The sequence below is a fragment of the Leucopleurus acutus genome (assembly GCF_964270905.1).
Source record: "Leucopleurus acutus genome assembly, chromosome: 5".
Lineage (NCBI taxonomy): Eukaryota > Metazoa > Chordata > Mammalia > Artiodactyla > Delphinidae > Leucopleurus > Leucopleurus acutus.
Window position 1 is genome coordinate 25,686,462 of NC_139147.1, and position 21,119 is coordinate 25,707,580.

Here is a 21,119-nt window from a genome sequence, read left to right on the forward strand (position 1 = left end):
AATGATCTCATATGCATCTTGGGCCATGTTTTATGTTTTTTGACTTGTTCTTCCCTAAAATTTCAAGCACCTAAAAAACATGCACAGTAGGTGTTGTTAAATATGTAAATAGAAACCATTAAAATTATATGTGTGTACTCTTGTGTTTTAAGGCAAACGATAGCTACAGTAGCTGCCATCAGGGAAAGGTGTGGGCAAGTACTTTAATTCCTTGTGTTATACTGACCTCTAGTGGTTAGTAAGTATAACACATTTAAAATTTTTTCTTTGTTTTAATTTTTCTTTAGAATTCTTGGCTTTGAAAAAAGTTGGTATCCAAATATTTAAATGGGTAGTGAGTTTTTAATTATTTATGCCTGCACTTTATTTTATATTTACATGTCTGCCTCCCTTGAAAGCAGGACTCATGATTCATTCATCATTGAATTCCCTGAATAAAGTACATAGCCTCACACACAGTTTGGGGCCCTGAATAGGCCCTCGTTAGCAATAGTGAAGCATATTCTGTATTATAGAACGGTGAAATCCAAGGTTGGTTCACAGAAACTAACAGAAGCTACCGTTCATCAGGTATTCATTGTGTATAACACACAATAATAATTCCATTGCAAATATTTATTTACATCTCACAAAACTCCAATAAAGTACTATTGCCCCTGTTTTATGGATGTTAAAACTGAGTCTTGGGGATATTGAGCAACTTATCCAAAGTCACATGAAGAGTAAGCAGTAGAGTTAAAGATACGAACTCAGCTTTATTTGACTTTGAGGATTTTCTGCTATGCATTTTATGTATGACACATTTAAAGGTCCATTTTACTAAAGAGAAAAAATAGGACAACTTACACTATGTTTTGCTTTAAAATGTTGTGTGCACCATTTTTGAAATACAGTTGTTCTTCTATTACAGTAAACAGTGCTTAGAGGATTCACTGATTCTGTTACAATGTAACCATAAATGTGAGTAAATATTTCCTCCTGTTCTCCTTCAAGCCTTCAGTTTAAAATTCTGTTTATTTCTTTTTTAAAATTTATCCATACACCCAAAAGGATGTGCACAAAATTTCATTAATAGTAGATAACACAGACAGAGGCGGCAGAATTTTAAAAAGGCATTTAAGAAGATATTATACTTCACGAATTTCCATGTCCTTTGAAATCTTGAAAAAGATGATTTTTTTATGAGTCAATTTTAAATTTCCCTGTGATATGTGAAAATTTTAAAAATGTGCACTTAATACTTATGGGAGTACTGTAATGAAGCCTTGAAATTACACCATCCTGAGCTTCTCTGTGTAATAATACCTCCATCATTCAAGCTCCTGAGATTTACTCCAATGGCAACAATGAAAACAGTCAACATGCCTGGATACAGTTCATGCCTGGCCAATATGACCCTGTAGGTCCCTTTGAAACTTGAGTCTTCTCATCCTGTTGTTGTGATCTACAGGGAGTGTCCATTGCAACACATCAGTGAGGAATTTCCATACATTATGAAGACCATCTTTAGGCTTTACTGAAGATGGTGGCAGTAGCAATGGCATCAGTTTTTCCTATTCAGTCATCACAATCATTCTGTTTAGAGTCACTATGTCACCTAAAGTTATTTTGCAGTGATCCACCCAATTTTCATGACCAGAGGAAATCCACCAAAATTAACTACAAGTTCTTTCTTCAATGATCTCAACAGCGTGTGGAAAAAAACTGGTGGCTCAAGAAGTTAGCCCGAAGATCGTTGGAGGAAACAATTCCCAAGAAGGAGCCTGGCCTTGGATCGTTGCTGTGTATTATAACGACCGGCTGCTCTGTGGGGCTTCTCTGGTCAGCAGGGACTGGCTGGTGTCGGCCGCCCACTGCGTGTATGGGTGAGTGCGATATCACAGCTGGCCCTTCCCCAACGAGGTGACCCCAGCAGACACTAGGCATCCCATTTCAGGCAGCCTCCCCAAACCCTCCCAGCAGGGAAATGTTCCTGCTGTTTATAACATTATAAACTTTCCAATCATTTTCCCATTAAAATCATGTATAAAAATAGAGAAAGTATAATTAAAATTTATTCTTCATTAGACCCTTGGATCAAGTATTATGGTTCATACATACATAAAAATTGAAATTTCCACCTATTTACAAGGTAAGCATTTTTTAAGGTATAAAATTAGTTTTCACTATATAAATTTTGCTGGTTATCAACCAATTAGGACAATATTTATTGTCAGCAAAGTGTCAATGTCAAAAAAAGCATGTATAGATAGCCTTCAAGTTACAAATTAAAAAGTGTGCCCTTTGAAATTCACGTGTAAGCGCTTTGCTCTGAATTAGCATAAAAATGTTTCCTTAGTTCTCAAGTCAGATCTGTTTTGATGCTAACTGTAACTAAAACTTAGAACTAATATCAACCATGTCGAATTCTTTTTTTGATATGACAAAATACATGCTGAATTTTAGAATTTATCTTCTCCCTCTAGAGCAGCCATTCTTAAAGCAGTGTCACAGGAGAAAAGAGAGTGGGTGGAAGGGCCTGGAAATAAACATCAATATTCCTGGGCCCAAGAACATGTGAATTTCTTCTTCTGCCTGAAAGACGGCACCTCTTTAGGTAATTGTACTCCAACCCTTCTGAATTAAGTTAGAAAAACACGTAACTTCCTCCTAAAGATTCATAAGCCCTGACAAGGGTGATTTCCTGCCCCAAGAGACTTCCAGGGAATGACCTTACCTGTGAGGATTAGAATGAGCGTCTAGAGTTCAGAATCTCTGAGAGAAGTGTGTGTGCTCAGAATGGAGGATGCAGCCTTAGTTAATCAGGATAAAAGACTAACTCCGTACAAACACAGGCATTGAAAGGTCTTGGATGGATGGAGACAAACTATCAGCTACAGGAGGCTGTCAAAATTATTTGGGAGATAGGGAGGGCCAGGGAGAAGGAGTATTAAAGGATTGAGCCTACGCAGAAATACCCATCATACAAGAGTGAGAATAAACTCAAACTCATAAGGCTGGGAACCTGGAAATGAGGACCCTCAGCTACATCCCAGCTTGGCCAATTACCTGCGCTCCAGAAGGACAGTCCAAGGCACTGCCCATCTACATCTAAAGCTGTCTGAGTCTGTGCATTACACCCCGTATCTGGGTGACTAAACTATAGTCACTTTGCTGCCTCTTGATAATTATATTTTAATCTGTTTTCAACCATATCATAACAAATGTCTACAGCAGCCAACTTTCCCACCCCCTGCTAAACATGACTTCAACCTTTACCTATACATACTCTATGCCTTAGGTGTGCCACAGGTGGGTAACCTATATCCTAACTGTGTTACAAGTAAAAGGTATCTTTAGCTAGAAATTCAGTGTTTCCTGCTGCATCATAGGTAGGTCTTAGTAAGACAGCCACCTCCTGTATTAACCTCAGATTTTTGTAAATTCGTCCATTTGACGTTCTTGCAGAACATATGCTTTCTAAAAGTCAACGAGGCTTGCAGTGATATTAGTGACTTCTTTCAATTAGCTACCTTACAGATGTACTTACTATAGGTCAATTATACCAATAACATCTTTTCAAACCGTAAATATATGAGGGAAATAGAAAAGCAGTTTCGTCTAATATAAACACATGTTCAGTCGTATAGGACATAAAATGTCTTTTCACACAGTTTCAGTTTGAACAAAAGCAAACAAACATAAGCTGTAACAGAATTGTGATGAAAAACGTTTGCTCACCAACCTTGCATTTTACTCTCCTTAGCCACTCAGTGGTATTAGTTCTTATTTTTCCGGTTACCAGGAGTTTTTTTGCTTTTTTCTTTATGTCTCTAACCAAGAAAGTTTCTGATATTATTTCAAATAGTTTTATCCAAAAAAATATTCTTACCAGTATGCTAATACTGAGTCTTATTTGTCTTTTTAAAACTCTACTTATACAGTAAAAAGCTTAATTTCCTAATAAAAAGAACCCAGATCAAGAAACTTATTGACACCATACTACACAAATGACCTGACCCCAAAGTAAATCTGCTCCAGGAGTTTTCACCTGTGGGTAGTTAAATGGTCTAATCGTACAGTTCGCTGTCTGCATTCAGATTGTCCACACTCTCTTTCCCACCCCTCCTGGATGTCACTAAACTTCCCTGTGCCTGTTCTCTTTCTCTACTACTGACTTGTCTTCTTTTCCAACCTTAAAAGAGATATTTGTGAAGTTTTAAGAAATATTTGCTGTGATTTAAAGACAAGGTTGACTTCAAACCAGAGAATATTTTGATCCAACTTATGCTACTGACTTTGTGTGACTTAGTATCTGTGGGTTTCAGGATCCTCATCTGTGGGTGTCCACAGGATATCTACCTCCTAGGGTGATTGTCAGGACAAAATTAAGATGCTGCAATGCTTTTGCGTACTGTGAATTATAGAAATGTGCAATAAAATTTTTATTGTTTCCTGCTCAGGAAAGGTCTGTGAAAGAAGACTCTAAGTCTTACCCACGAGACATTCAGCACATTTATTTTCTAAACTTTTTATATTGATATAATTTCAAACAGGCACAGAAAGTGCAAATAACAGTACAGAGAATTCCTGTGTACCTTCACCGAGATTCACCAGTTGTTTACATTTTATGCTATGAAAACTTTCTTATCATTCTTTAATTCCCTCCAATTTGGAGAAATATTTATTTTCTGAATCATTTGATAGTAGGTTAGACATTGTGCCTCTTTACCCTGTTTTTTATTTTTACTAAGAACAAGGAAATTTTCCTACATACTCACAGAAAATCATGGAAATTTAACATTAAGTCAATACAATTATCCAATCTAATTATCTAATACAGTATGTATTCACTTTTGTCAATTGTCCCAAATATGCCCTTTATAACATTTGTAGTTTGTTTGTATGTTTTCCACCTGAGAACCAATTTAGGATAACGCACTGCATTTATTTGCTATGCCTCTTTCATCTTTTTTTTTTTTTTCTCTTTCATCTTTAATCTAGAATAGCCTTTCCATCAGTCTTACTGTCTTTGTCTTTCTCAGGCTTTCTTTCTTGTTTTTGTTATTTTTCTTAATACAAGCAAGTTATTTTATAGACAGTCTTTATATTTGGGGAAACCCTTCAAGCTTTCTCCCTTGTTGGTCTTGATATATCCCCATTCTTTGAGAACATTTTTACTTTCTGGCAAAATAAGATGTTCCAGGTTCATCTTGTGCTTTCCCTGCCTTTGCCCTGAAATCAAGCTTTCTATAAGAAACCCCAAATCCATTTAGCTATTTTAGTTCCTTTTACATTTTAAAAAACAAGATCTTCCATGCCCCTTGCAGCTGCTGGTGTGTCCTGCTTCTAGACCCTCTCAATGGACATAGCTCTGTACATACAAATATGAACTCATAAGGATAGCTCTAATTCATATAATATACCATAGGGTACATCCTAGTCTTTTTTCCTTCCTTATTTGTAGCTCTTATCTTATTTGTGCTGTCCACAAAATATCTATGGATTTGCTCACGCTTAGAATGGAAAAGTAGTTTGAAAATTGTGAACCCATACCACTGTGTAAAGCAAACTTACCAACTGGAGTTTAATATTTGTTTTCATCTTTTTCCCACTGATATATAGCAAAATGCATAATCTTAAGTATCTAATTTGATGAGTTTTGAAAATGCATCAGCCTGTATAACCGACACTCCTATCAAGACATAAAACATTTCTATCACCTGGAATTTCCTCTCATACCCCTTCCCAGTCATCACCATCCCTGAAGTGGACCCCAGAAGGGACCACTATTCAGTCTCCATGGTGGATGGGCTGGTCATTTATAGATTTACAGTCTGGATCACATCTATTGAATAGACATATATCAATGATGAAATTATCCATAGAGAAGCCTCTTGCCAATCTTCCATTCCTTAACTTGCTCTTCAGAGAATACCAAATGCACCATATGGATTACCTCATTTCTTGTTAAAATGATTTCTTGAAATAGGTGTTAACATTTCTGAAGTAGATGATTTCATAATGAGGTGTTTTGGTGTATGGCAAGAAATACAGACTACTATTTATACTTTAGTGCTAAATTAATTTAACTGCACTAATAAAACTTTGAAAACCAACTTTTTAAACAGTATTGACTATAAAATAACATTGCTTAATTAATTGATAGTGCAATTACAATTTAAAATTTGGATTCTTTTTAATGCCTCAAACATAATAAATAGGTCTAGGATACAGAATCTACTCAAATATAATATTTTAAAAATTATTTCATTTCTACTTAAACCTACTCTAAAAAATAAACGTCATGGGTTTAGTTAATTTCTCTATTTGTCTACCTATTTTTACGGCTTTAGGAGATCAGCTAATAATAAATTATCTTCTTCAGGTTGCAGAAATACTATAATACTTTTTCAAGATTATAGTAATTTTTACAGATCAAAAAAGGAAGAATATTTTCCTAGGCGAGTAGAGATTTCAAGATTAGATTAGTGACTTACTGATTTTTGGTTATGGCATAGATCTTGACTCCAACGGATTTCAAGCTTGAGTTGCTATTCATATTTTTGATAGGTAAAAAATTTCTTACTGCTTCACTAGAATCTTTTAGATTTTTGCCTTTCTATAGGTTTTACCAATTTCCAACCTGGCATCATCTCCTTAAAATTATGCATTCTTCAAGTCACCCACGGCCCATATTATATAACCCATTTCCTTGACATTATTCTGTTAACACTATTTTTAATAACACACTTCTTATTAACAGGTATCTTATTATAGTTATTAGTCTACCGAGAAGTTTTATTTCCTAGAAGTTCCAGCATCAGATCTCTGAAGCTAGTTCTACTTTGAGAACTAATTCATCATCTTGGATCACATTACTGTGCCCTCTTTTTCCTTATGTATTTTGTGTAACCACTTGTCCTGATATGGCTTTATTTACAACTCCCCTCTCTTTACCTGGCTGTTATGTGTGACCACTGGTTGTGCTCAATCTTTCTGGCTCCTGGATTGCTTCTTGTTTTTCATATATCTATTCAGTCACTGAGCACTTATCTTGTGCCAAGCATTGTTCTAAGTTTTGGGGATAATAGTGCTCTACAGACGAACAAAGTCTTTGCCCTAATAATGCTTATATTACAGGATAGGGCAGGAAAACAGAAACCTTGAGAAGCCCAGCTACCACAGTTGATCAGGAAGTGACTGGCAGTGGGGCAGGAACAAGATTGGAGATGCAGGCAAGACCAGATCCTAAGCTCTGGTGAGGACTCAGTTGCCCATGGTAAATGGGAAGTGAGACAATTTAGAAGGCAGAAGAGTGACATTATCTAATTAGGCGTCTGTGTGGTGATTAGACTGCTGAGAGGAGCAAGGATAAAATTGGGGGGACCAGTCAGAAAGAAACAATGGTGGTCCTAAGATTATGGCTGAGGAAGCTGGACAAATGTCTAGATCTCATTAGTAAGTTCAGATGCTCAGAGCTATCTAAACTCACTAGTGATCACAGATAGGTGAGGAGAAGAACCAAGGATTTGGGTTTGAGCAATAGGATGAGTGTTGATATCATTTACTGAGATGAGGAAAATGGGAAGAAACAGGACTGGAAGGGGAATAAAAGTTCTGATTTCTATATACTAAACTTGAGACTTCCTACCAGAGTTGAAGTGGTATTTACTGGCCAATTGGCACATAGGTACGTGAATCTAAAGTTCAGAGGAGAAGTCAAGAATTAAAACACAAATTTGGAAGTTTTCAGCATATTTCTGGTATTTAAAGTCATGGCATTGGATGAGATCATCTATGGAATTACTGTTAATGAAGAAGAGAAGAAGGCGGAAGGCAGAATTCTAGAGTATTCTAAATATTTAGATTTTTGAGAAGAAAAGAGCTGGGAAAGAAAAACTGAGGATAATCAAAGAGTGAAATGAAAGGACAATCACAAGTGTGTGGATAGTCCTGGCTGGGAGTCAAGTGAAGAAAGGAGCTCAAAGGTGATTACTTAAATTTCTAGAAATAATCCACCAGGTCAAATAATGCTGAGGATTATTTGGCTTACTCCTGTTTCCCTGTTCTTACTTCTCTTTTTTTACACTTAAACAAATAAATGCATACCTTTATTTTAAAAACATGCTTCTACTTAATGAAATAGAAATACTCACATGTATGACAATCTTGTCCCTACTCAAAATAAAGACTAATAATTGAACACATCCTCCCTGTCTACCCTTCTTTCACAATACAACCGCCTTTTACACACTTTGTTTTTTTGCTTTTGAGTTTCTTTATCGACTCATGGGCCTTCATTAACAGTGTATTTTATTAACTAGGATAATTATTATGATTATTATATGATGCCCAAATTGTTAAAGCTAGTTAGTATTATCCCATTTAATGTGGCTCCTTTATTCTTTAAAAATTACCTCTGATATTCTTGAAAATTTTCTTGCTCTCTGACAATACCACCACATTTCAAGGGCATTCTAATTTTTACTTGCCTTTAAAAAAAGGAGTTGGCTATTCTCTCAGGAATCTTTTCCCATTCATTGGAGAATGATTAATAGAGACCAAAAGCTCTGTGCTGTGGGTAAACATTGGGACTGGCGGTAAGCAAACTTGCTGAGGTTGCTTTATGCCACCATTAGTAATGGTAGAACATTAAAAAAATTCAATTTATAGTATCGGGTCCCATTGATCTTTTTTTTTTTTTTTTTTTTTTTGCGGTACGCGGGCCTCTCACTGTTGTTGTGGTCTCTCCCGTTGCGGAGCACAGGCTCCGGATGCGCAGGCTCAGCGGCCATGGCTCACGGGCCCAGCCGCTCTGTGGCATGTGGGATCTTCCCGGACCGGGGCACGAACCCGTGTCCCCTGCATGGGCAGGCGGACTCTCAACCACTGCGCCACCAGGGAAGCCCTGATCTTTTTTTTTCCTTTCAGCATACTATGTTGCTCTATCATAATTATCTTACCACATTTACTTCCCACCACAATGAAAATTCCATGTACAAATGGACAGTCTTATGCTCAAGAGTAGTGAAGTTATTTACAACCCAACACAAAGCAACATAGAACGGGGCAGCGCTAGTTCATCCCATCCAGTGCGACATCTGTGGAGCATCTACTGTGTGCCAAGGAGTATGCTAGGCTTCGAGGTTACAGAAGTCAGGATAATGTCTTCCTGCTTCCTATCAAACTGTACCTTTCTTTCCCTTGCTACTGAGAAAAACACTCTGGCCAGAGCAGGCAAAGGTGAAATGTAGCAAAAATTCAGCCAATTTTCTCTACCTAAAGGTAAGCTATTTCTGCCATCATTAGCCTCAGCTGAATTGGGGTCTGCCTATCCCATGGGATTATGTCCTGCTCCTATCCCCACCTGTCTTCTGTCTTATAGCTTCTCCTTGCTTTTTTGGAATGTAGATGCTTTGAAACAAGAATATTTTGAAATATAATTAAGTCCCTTTTCTTCATCTGCAATGATTTCTCGGAAGGCTTTCTTCCCCCATTTCTTGGCTTTGGGTGAATGGAAAAGCTAGAAGGATTTTATATTGCTCAGTATCCCAACAGTGATTACAAAGTATGAATTCTTGGGTACCATGCCAACCTTCCAAATTAGAATCTCCAGAACTAGAAACTAGGAATCTGAATTTTTAGAAAATTTCTCAGTTGCTTCATAAAATTTAAGTACCATTGGTTATGACTTCTGTATTCTCAAGTCTTTGTCCTCAGAGAAAGAAGCTCAGAGACAGGACACCAGGGAGGAGATTTCACCCTACCCCTTCTCCCTGGACAGGTCAAAGTGGGCAGGGGAGTCCCAAGGGACAGTGGAAGTGGGTGCTGTCAGAGCATCTGAAATTATCATTATGTCCAACTTGGCCAAAGTACTGATTCCTCTGACCTGGAAAAGGGAAAGTGAGAAGGCCTTTGATAATCAAACAGGGCCTCTGCAGCACATAATGCCCTCTTGGCCCAGCACCTGGAGAGTTAAGGAGCTGCCACCAATCAGTAGGAGCAGAGACATCCTCCCCTACCTGAGCCCAGGTAACCAACAGCAGCGGGAATGTCTCCCTCTCCTGCCTCCCAGCCTCCCCTCATGTTCTCAGTCCCTCCCACAGAACCTGCCCATAGGCTTCCCAGTATCCTGGTGCAAGGGAAGCCTCTAAAATCAGACCGTCCCACATAAAGTCTCTGCCCTACCATTTTATTTTATTTTATTTTATTTTATTTATTTATTTATTTATTTATTTATTTATTTATTTTGGAATCATGACTTTATTTTATTTTGAATGTGTATTTCGTACCAGTATAGACTATAAAGCTTACATACAAAGACATCCCAGGAACAGTGAGCACCCCAGTGCCAGATTTCCATCTCCAATTCCCCATTCAAAGGCCCAGCTGGAAGGGAGGAAGCTTTCCCAGACTGGTGGAGTATGGCAGAAGCCCCCAGACCTAGGCCGAAGAGAGCCTACAGGCCCCAAACACCACTCAGAGCATTTAAAGAAAATGTCTACAATTGATGGAATAACCTTAACCAAATATCAGTCGTGCTCAAACACAGAGAGGCTTTCTCTGTCCCTCCGTAAAATACACACAACTCATTTGTCACCACTGGGAGTACTGGTGCTCCAATTTTCTACTTTGAAAGATGGAAATTAAGGGAGAGAATTAAGTTTATTCTCACTTTCCTAAACAAACATATTTTAGGAAACCTTATAAATATAATTGATGGGGAAAAGCTTTTATATAGTGTTTTCATTTCTTTCTATTTTTTTAAACATCTTTATTGGAGTATGATTGCTTTACAATGTTGTGTTAGTTTCTGCTTTATAACAAAGTGAATCAGTTATACATATACATATATCCCCATATCTCCTCCTCTTGTGCCTCCCTCCCACCCTCTCTATACCACACCTCTAGGCGGTCACAAAGCACCGAGCTGACCTCCCTGTGCTATGTGGCTACTTCCCACTAGCTATCTATTTTACATTTGGTAGTGTATATATGTCAATGCCACTCTCTCACTTCATCCCAGCTTACTTTCCCCCTCCCCGTTTCCTCAAGTCCATTCTCTACGTCTGTGCCTTTATTTCCATCCTGCCTCTAGGTTCTTCAGAAGTTTTTTTTTTTTTTTTAGATTCCATATATATGTGTTAGCATACAGTATTTGTTTTTCTCTTTCTGACTTACTTCACTCTGTATGACAGAATCTAGGTCGATCCACCTCACTACAAATAACTCAATTTTGTTTCTTTTTATGGCTGAGTAATATTCCATTGTATATATGTGCCACATCTTTATCCATTCATCTGTCAATAGACATTTAGGTTGCTTCTATGTCCTGGCTATCGTAAATAGTGCTGCAGTGAACACTGTGGTACATGTCTCTTTTTGAATTATGGTTTTCTCAGGGTATATGCCCAGTAGTGGGATTGCTGGGTCATATGGTAGGTTGATTTTTAGTTTTTTAAGGAAACTCCATACTTTTCACAGGCTGCAGGTTTGTAGTTCCTGTTATTTTTGGTGTCTGCCCCCATGGATAATGTTGGTTCAATGTCTTGTGTAGGCTTCCTGGTGGGGAGAGACTCATGCCTGTGTTCTGGGGGTTGGGGCTGGATTTTGTCCTTCTGGTGGGCAGGGCCATGTCCGGTGGTGTGTTTTTGGTGGACTTAATATGACTTTAGGCAGCTTCTCTGCTAATGGGTGGGGTTGTGTTCCTCTCTTATTAGTTGTTTGGCATAGGGCGTCCAGCACTGGAGCTTGCTGGCCGTTGCATGGAGCTGGGTCTTAGTGCTGAGATGGAGATCTCTGGGAGAGCTCTCACTGATTAATATTAAGTGGGGCTGGAAGGTCTCTTGTGGTCCAATATCCTGGCCTCAGTTCTCCCACCTCAGAGGCTCAGGCCTGACAGTAGGCTGGAGCACCAAGACCCTTCCAGCTACATGGCTCGCAAGGAAAAGAAGAACAAAACAAACAAACAGATAGAACCTCAAAACAAATGGTAAAAGCAAAAGTAAACAGACGAAGTCACACAAAGAAACATACACACACACAGTCATAAAAAGAAAGAAACAAACAAAACACAACAACAACCAAGAAAACAGACAGAACCCTAGGACAAATGGTAAAGCAAACCTAAATAGACAGAATCACACAAAGAAACATGCACACACACAGTGATTAAAAACAAACAAACAAACAAAAATACGAACAGACAGGACCGTAGGACAAATGGTAAAAGCAAACCTAAATAGACAGAATCACACAAAGAAACACAGACAAACACTCACAAAAAGAAAAAAAAAGGAAGAGAGCAACCAAACCAATAAACAAATCCACCAATGATAACAAGCACTAAAAACTAAACTAAGATAAATATAAGACCAAAAACAAATCAGACACAGAAAGCTAAGCCCAAGTCTGCAGTTATTCCCAAAGTCCACCACCTCGATTTTGGGAACATTTGTTGTCTATTCAGGTATTCCTCAGATACAGAGTTTATCACGTTGATTGCAGGGATTTAATCTGCTGCTCCTGAGGCTGCACAGAGAGATTTCCCTTTCTCTTCTTTGTTTGCACAGCTCCTGGGGTTCAGCTTTGGTTTTGACCCCAACTCTGCATGTAGGCCACCCTCAGGCCTATGTTCCCTGCCCAGACAGGAGGGGGTTAAAGCAGCAGCCGAATAGGTGGTCTTGCTCATTCAGGTCGGGGAGGGGGAGGGGTACAGTAGTCATAATTGGAATGCGGGGCGAGCCTGAGGTGGCAGAGGCTGGCCTGACGTTGCACCAGCTTGAGGCGTGCCATGTGTTCTCCCGGGAAAGTTGCCCCTGGATCACGGGACGCTGGGAGTGGTGGGCTGCACAGGCTCCCAGGGTGGTGTGGGTAGTGACCTGTGCTTGCACACAGGATTCTTGGTGGCAGCGGTGGCAGCATTAGTGGTCTGTGCCCATCTGTGGGGTCCAAGATGATAGTCGCAGCTCACGCCCATCTCTGGAGCTCACTTAGGTGGTGCTCTGCCTTCTGTGAGCACACAGAACAGAAATTCCCTCTCCTTGTGCACCCTGAAACAACCGTCTCTTGCCTCTCCAGCAGGTCCAGACTTTTTCCTAGGCTCCCTCCCGGCTAGCTGTGGTGCACTAGCCCCCTTTAGGCTGTCTTCACGCAGCCAACCCTAGTCCTCCTAGTCCTGGGGTCTGACCGCCAAAGCCCGAACCTCAGCTCCTAGCCCCTATCCACGCCAGCGGGTGAGCAGACAAGTGTCTCAGGCTGGTGAGTGCTGGTCGGCACCAATCCTCTCTACCCTACAATTTTAAACTGTTAGCACCCAGTTTGTTCTAATAGTAAAATCCATAGAACTGTGTTAAAGGCGAAATGAGATGATGCAATGTGTTTGGCACTACACTTGGCACAAAATAGCTTCTCCATAAATGGGAGTTGTTTTACTGCTATAAAACACTTAGTAAGTTTCCTCAGATTTTAAGGCAGTGCGGTTATCAGAGGGTGCTTACTGGATGCTTGGGCATTCTTCGGCTTTACTGAAGACTGCTACTTGATCAAACATAATCCTTTAGGAAATATAACAATGTAATGAATAGATAGATAAAAAGATAAACAGATGGACTTGAAATAACTTCATGCTCTTTATATATTCATATATTTGTAGGTGACTTGTATTTTAACATTTGAAATACCATGTTAAACTAGGCATTTGCAACTATTGAGAATTAAATCACTAGCTCTGCTCTAATTGCAGTTATTGAATTTTGACTTCATTGTGAATATGGCTCAGTTGGCTTAATTCCAGCTGTTCACTGGTAATTTCTTGGCATGAAGATGTTGCAGGCCAGTAGCACATTTAGGAGTCCCTGTACACTTTCAGATTCTAATATACTCTCCAATTTAATCTGCCTATAACACAAATGTTATCTTTTACCAGTACACTACCAGTGGTCAACATTGTGTATGAAAAATTATTCGAGTTCATTATGTGTGGAAATTACTCAAGCTCATGTATTAGCTTATAAACATCATAATAGGTTTTACTGCTTATGTGAACTCTGTGTGAATTCAGTGACCTCTTAAACAGGAGATGCTGCTGAACCTCCTTCCATTGTTACCATAGCTACTGTGGTTGCTGGGGGAAACCCTGCACAAAGATGCAGTCTCCACACTCGAATATGATCTAAAGCAGCGTTTCTCAAACCTGGCTATGCATTACCATCAACATGGAGATTTAACTGAAAAATGAATTTTTAAAATGCCCCTCTCCATCCCAGACTCATTAAACCAGAGATGGAGAAGGGGGAGCAGGTAACAGCATTATTTAAAAGCATGCCAGGTGATTCTAATGGGAAATGGAAGTTGAGAACCACAATCTAGAACCAGAGATTAAGAGATGACTTAAGAGAAGTTATAGAGATTAGCACAAATTAAGGCTTCCTCTATGATCTGATCAGAAAAAATTGAAATTAATGAAATATTTTTAAAGAAGAATTCTTCAAAGAAATTCAAGAATATTTGAGGATGGGAACACATAATTCTGAAATACCTACTGTGAAGATCTCTAGAAACTAACTGTGGTGGATGGAGTGTTTCTTATTCTTCTTTTTCTTAAACTTAAGGAGAAATTTAGAGCCATCTAAGTGGAAAGCAGTCCTAGGCCTGCATATGACATCGAATCTGACTTCTCCTCAAATAGAAACTCGGTTGATAGACCAAATTGTCATAAATCCACACTACAATAAACGGAGAAAGGACAGTGACATTGCCATGATGCATCTTGAATCGAAAGTGAATTACACAGGTAAGAGAAATCAGTTTTAGTCATCCTATCTGCCCAAATTAATTCAAAATTAGATTTGAAATATCAGTACCAGTGCATTAATAGTCCATAAAAGTTGGATAATTTGTTATAGAAATTGCTATAATTTAAATGGAATTGGGGAATATAGAGAAACACATTAAATTACCTTCATCACAGTGCTTAAATCCAACTTTCTAGAAAATTGAACAGTAAAATACAACTCTAAGAGTCCTCTATATCAGTAAACTCCAAGGAGCAGCCCAGAGATAATAGGTCATGCTCTATTGTGTGCCATCTTTGTTTCTCATGGGAAAGAAAGATAGGTCCATCTGCCACAAAGGCTGGAATAGGACAAAGTGAGAGACAAGCATATGTTCAAAGAGCGAAGTGAGTAAGAATGGTCATTCATAAAGGAGATTCAATAATATTAATAAAATGGCAGATGGAGGACTTCCTCCAAATACCTAGATAAGGTGCAAGAAATCACCTGAGGGAGTGAACTTCATCCTGAAGGGCTCTGATCAGCTCCAACCTTTACACTGAAGACTTTCCCAGTGTCCAGTCAGGAGAGAGTGCGTCCCTGTGCTTCTCTGGAATTCTGTCTCCGCATGCATGAGAGCACTTCACAAAGGCAGATGATTGCTGCAGTTCATTGTATTAGCCCTATCCTTTTATTCACTTTTGTGTCTGCCTTGGGTTTTACATGTCATGGATGTTGAATGAATGTTAGGAGGCTTGCAAACTGTTGGAGAAAGGCTGAAAAAGTCAGCCACCAATGCTAATGCCTCTGTAAGTACCCTATAAAACAATCGCTTAAAAGCTTTTTGAATGTGTAGGTAATTGGGGAAAATAAAAAAAAAAACCTCAGAACATTTGCCCAAGTTTCTCTTAACTGACCCTGAAAAAAACAGTCTTACCAAGATTTTCATAGAACTGGAACCACATTCTATTAAGTACTGTGATTATTTAAAAATCAAATGTAAATGACTAATTCCAGAACTAGGATGTTGTGTACATAATAACGCAGTCATAGAGACAATGGAGAAGATCCTAAAAGGCCATCAGTGGTACCTAATCCACTGTCAAAGAAGTGCTTCTCTGAAATGCTTCTATCCCCTAAGATTGATGTCTAAAAAATGTCCAGGCAGGATAAAATGAAAATACAAGGCTTTTTTTAGATGAAATGTTGAAAATGATTGATTTTTAAAACTTTGGAAATGAATGTGTGTCTGTTCTTGTTTTTGTTTCCTTTCATGTTTACAGATTATATACAACCTATTTGTTTACCCGAAGAAAATCAAGTTTTTCCTCCTGGAAGAATTTGTTCTATTGCTGGCTGGGGAACACTTGTATATCAAGGTAAATTATCAGACTCAATAGAAAACACCTATTAGTAAAAAGCATGCTATTGCTCTATCCTGTGAATATTTTCAACATTTTGAAAAACTCTTATAACAATTTTCTGCAATATCTCTTAAAAGCACTGTCTGGCTTATATTCATATGTTGCATATTTGTATAGTTAAATTTTTTTCCAAATTGCATGGAGCATATTATAAAACTATAATTCTTATTAGAGGGAAATTCAAGCATTCCCTAAACTCAATATCTAATTTTAGTATTATAAACTCTCTGATGAAAATATATACCTATTGAAATAAATATAACCAAAGGCTACAAAAATGTATTTTTATAAAGCATATGGATAAAGTCTCATCAAATGCCAAGTTATTAACTGTCACATTTTCCAAATCAATAAAACTATTTGTATTTATGATATAAATGTTTCACACTCACATTCCCTAAGATGAGAAGGGAATCAGTTTCAAAATGCTAATTCTGCCTACTGACAAGAAGACTCAGATATGGCATGAATCTTACATTGAAGACTATAAATTAATAAACCAATGACTCACCAGCATTATTTAATAGCATGTTTTCCAAACAAAGAATATCGAATTATGTTGTACACCTGAAAATAATATAATGTTGTATGCCAATGATACCTCGATAAAATTTTTTCCAATGTCCTTGTAATATTTCATCAACTCTAAGATGTATTTTTTCACATTAAACTATGTAAAATAAAAAACTGCCACGGTTAAATTGGAAAATTTATTTTCTTTCTTCATGGCAAATAAAGCATGTCTTACAATGGAAAAAAATAACCACACTTTTTTTTTTTTTTAAAAAAAGCATTCTAGTACTTCAAACCCTCTAAACGTAACTGCAAGGTTCACTGGTTTCAAAATTCCTAATAGGAGTTACTCCATCTAGGCTAGAGTTTGACCACTCACTAATAGTTAAGCAAAAAGGAACAGCAGTATTGTTGGGTGGAAAAACCTGGTCTCTAGAGTTACAACAGGTCATATCCATGATATTTAAAAATCCTAATTTCATTTAAGATGAAAAGGCACAAAATCTTGTGGAGAGGTGCATGTCCCAGAAGCAAAGGATTCACAGCTAAAATATCCTTACTTCTTGTAAAAGAGAGCATAAAATCTAAGTCAAACCCTTGCCTGACGATTCTGACAAAGGTTCTCCACTGCAATTACGTTATGTTGTTGAAATGCTTCATTTCCGCTGCCCATAAAGTATGTTGAAGTCAAAGTCTGTATATTATTGTATTTCCTCCACTTGAAAAATGTCATGACTTATTAAATTTGAAATCTAAAGAGTAAAAATGATTCTTAGATAGATATTTTCTCTATCAGACTTCAAGCTAAAAGACATTTATCACCACAATGTACTCTTCAAAGCAAATTATCTACTAACAAAATTTAAGACTCTTTATTCCATAGGAAATTATTATTGTTTTAAGAGTTGAGTAAACTTGCTCACATTTGCTTATTGTTACGAAAGATATGCATTTAATTGACTTAGGAAAAGTCTCTAGGAGTGGTATGGAGACAAGAAAAAAATCTGCATCTGAGATCAATTTCATTTAGGAATAAACAGATTACTTTTAAATACTTCTTGGGTGTGGCAATTTTAACAAATTTTATGAACTTTTTCCTAGGGTTTCCAACTATTTCTAAAATCCCAGTTTTTCCCCTTTGAGTATATTACACTAGTTAATTTTTTAAGATCATGAACATGTTGCTTACTAAGAGAGAAAGGAGTATTATTTGATTAAATTAAGGCAACTAGTAAACTTAAATAACTTTACTGACATTTTTATGTGGGTTTTTTGGTATGAATATGTATATTTTCAATTATCCTCATGGTAACTCATGTTGACAAATATCAAAGGTAAGAACATTGCTCAAATTTCTTTCTACCAAAAAGTTTTATCATATATCCAAACAATTTTTTCTTCCTTGACAAGCAGCAAAATTTTCTTTTATTTTTATTCTAAAACTAATTCTACCAGCCCATCCTCAATCTTCATAGAACAAATGACAGTGAGATGCTGAAAGTTCTCCCCCATCTTAACCTCTCTAAATCACTTTTTAAAATTAAAGTTCATTGTCAAACTTGAAAAGTCATCCAGCCTCTGAAGTCACTGGCACCAGCTGGTAATCGCCTCCCAACTTCACGCTGTCATACTTTGAAATTGACCATGTTTGGAGTGTTTACAACAGGCAAATTGGCAGACAATACACAGTGGGGCTTTGTTTTTATTTCTTGAAAAATCGGTTATTAAACATTTACCAACACACCACTGATTACATATACATTGCTTTACACCTATGTGCGCGTGCGCGTTTGTTTCTTGTCTTTTTAGTGTGGTGATGAAACTTAGCTAGAAATGAGGGCACATACATTTTTGCAACAACATTGGCTGTCAAATGTACTAGCTTATTTTCAACTTTCTGCCTTTCTTGAGAAAGCAAATAGAATTGCTAATTATTAGAAAGTGCTTATCATGTACCTTTTCTGGGTGCATTAGACACCTGTTTTTTTCACATCCCTCTTGGGATTAGTATTTCGGTAAACAGAGATTCATGCTTCCAGTAGATGAGTCATTTTGTGAAAAGCATGGAAGTATACTCTGCTACTAAATGCCTCCTTTCTCTTCCCCTGCACGTGGATGACAAGCTGATTGCCCTGAGACCAGGGCACAGTTCCTCTGAGCTTCGTCTCCTGTTCAGTACGCACCTGTTTGCTCATACAGCCCCACGAAGGAGCTGAATGCCATTATAAGGGAGCACCTCTTCAGGTGCCAAATGAAAAGCACTGCTGGATTTCTGAGACTTTGCTGATTTCCATGAATGAAACTTTTTGTGTTGGCGGGCTTTTTTCCCCCATAAGCAATGCTGTAACCATTTGAAATTACTGAAAATACCTAAAGACCGTCTAGTCCAACCCACCATCCCTGCTAGCCCTTGGGAACTAAAGAAGTGTTTTACTGTTACCCACTTGGCAAAATCTGCAGATGGGCTTTATTATGTGCTTTTAGCATTTAGTTCCATTATGTATACACACAGTACTCAGTAATGAGAGTGAACTATTGAAATAAAAAGACTGATGGTGGCTCCTTCAATGATGATCACTTCTGACTTCTGACTGGCTGGCTGCATTATCCATTTTGAACAGGTCCTCCTGCAGACATACTGCAAGAAGCTGATGTTCCCCTTCTATCAAATGAGAAATGCCAACAAGAGATGCCAGAGTATAACATTACAGAAAATATGGTGTGTGCAGGCTACGAAGAAGGAGGTGTAGATTCTTGTCAGGTAAATATGTAAAACTGCTCACCCAATATTTCCAGAAAGCATTGCTACATGATGAGTTCATCACTCAACAATGATTAGGGAGTGCAGAAATCATCAGGGTCTTAATTTCATTTCCTCATTTTCAAAACTGTGACTTTTCACTTTTATCTGTGGCTTATTTGCATAGTACTCCTGGGTGGACCTGAGCATTAGAAACAGAACTAATTTTTATCAACAAAGGTTACAAATCAGATGTCTTTAGAGACTAGGCATAATATGTGGATGTGTCTGACTGCCAGGAAAAGTATGCAGTAGTGGGCCTGGGGGTGAACTGAAGAGTATGTACCTTAGCTAGAATCATTTATTTTCTAATTCAAATTCTTTAAAACCCTATTCAAACAAATCAAAGAAAAACAGGTCTGTGGGCCAAATTGGCCTGTACTCCTCTAATTCTCAACCCTGATTTAGAGTCTAGTCCAGGTGTCCAGTGACCCAGAATAATTTCTGCATGAAAACCAACCTAGAGAGCCTGCAATATGTTTGAAGTATCACTAGCTTTTTTTTTTTATAGAATAAAAATTGATTTATTTAAAAAACAAATACTTTGAGAATAACATTAAAATAAGTAAATAGAAGCACTAATAAGTTGGCATCCAGTGTCCTAATGAGGTTTTCAATTGGAACTTTTTAGAGAGGTGTGATTTTTTGCTCATTCTTTTGACTTGTGTGACTTTCAAAGAAAACTCTTACCCACAAACTAACCCTCATGGAAGATAAAAGCATGTTTTTATTTTTTTTGAATTTTTGAATTTTATTTATTTTTTATACAGCTGGTTCTTATTAGTTATCTATTTTATACATATTAGTGTGTATATGTCAATCCCACTCTCCCAATTCATCACACCACCACCACCACCCCTGCCACTTTCCCCCCTTGGTGTCCATACGTTTGTTCTCTACATCTGTGTCTCTATTTCCACCTAGAAATAATGTAACCATCTATCAGCTCCATGAAATCTATATACATTCAACAAATAAAAAGTAAATTCTGCTAGATTTTAGATTTATAATTAAATTTTAGGTGCAGTATGGACTAGCCATGAAAGCATGGATTCTGTGCTCAAACTACTTTTTTGACCCTTGCTTTAACGCTTACCAGTGAGTCTGGGCAAGTCACTTACGTATTATCGAGAGGTTTAAAAGAGATAACACGTGTAAGGCATTAAGTACGCACACAAAAATATTAACAATTTTTATTACGAGATTTTTAAAATAAATTTTGGAGCATATTTTCTATATTTGAAAATTAATAAAATATTAATGCACTAACATCTACTGGATTAGATTAAACCTGATAGCAGTACTGAGCAAATTAATAATCTACAAATGCAGATGTAGCGATCTATACTGTGAGGAAAGGGCTTCACTTTGTTAAAGTGTAAACAACTTGTTATCTATATGGACACATACTAATACATATGTCATAATAATTGGACTGAATACAAGACTTTCTTAACAGACAGTTAAACAGGTGGGTCCGAATATGTGTTCTCTAGTAAAGCCAATGTCTCATGTCATCTTAAATGTTCAGCTTAGTTTTATATTTATTCTGCTTTGATGACACTTGCATATTCAAGACGAATAGGATAGCACTCTTGTTTACAATTTTTCTCTTATACTTTCCTT

At 37.5% G+C, this 21,119-nt stretch overlaps 1 protein-coding gene across 3 annotated transcripts in view; it reads left to right on the forward strand.

Moving 5' to 3' along the window:
* The window catches only part of TMPRSS15 (transmembrane serine protease 15), a gene marked incomplete at both ends in the record, with an annotated part of 138,186 nt that overhangs the window by 114,329 nt on the left and 2,738 nt on the right, over positions 1 to 21,119 (forward strand). For all 3 annotated transcript variants that reach the window (XM_082838999.1, XM_082839000.1, XM_082839001.1), the window contains 5 exons: positions 911 to 960; positions 1,691 to 1,865; positions 14,595 to 14,776; positions 16,040 to 16,135; positions 19,315 to 19,454. In XM_082838999.1, the coding sequence (XP_082695125.1) occupies positions 911 to 960; positions 1,691 to 1,865; positions 14,595 to 14,776; positions 16,040 to 16,135; positions 19,315 to 19,454 (643 nt within the window). The remainder of the gene's footprint in view (positions 1 to 910; positions 961 to 1,690; positions 1,866 to 14,594; positions 14,777 to 16,039; positions 16,136 to 19,314; positions 19,455 to 21,119) is intronic.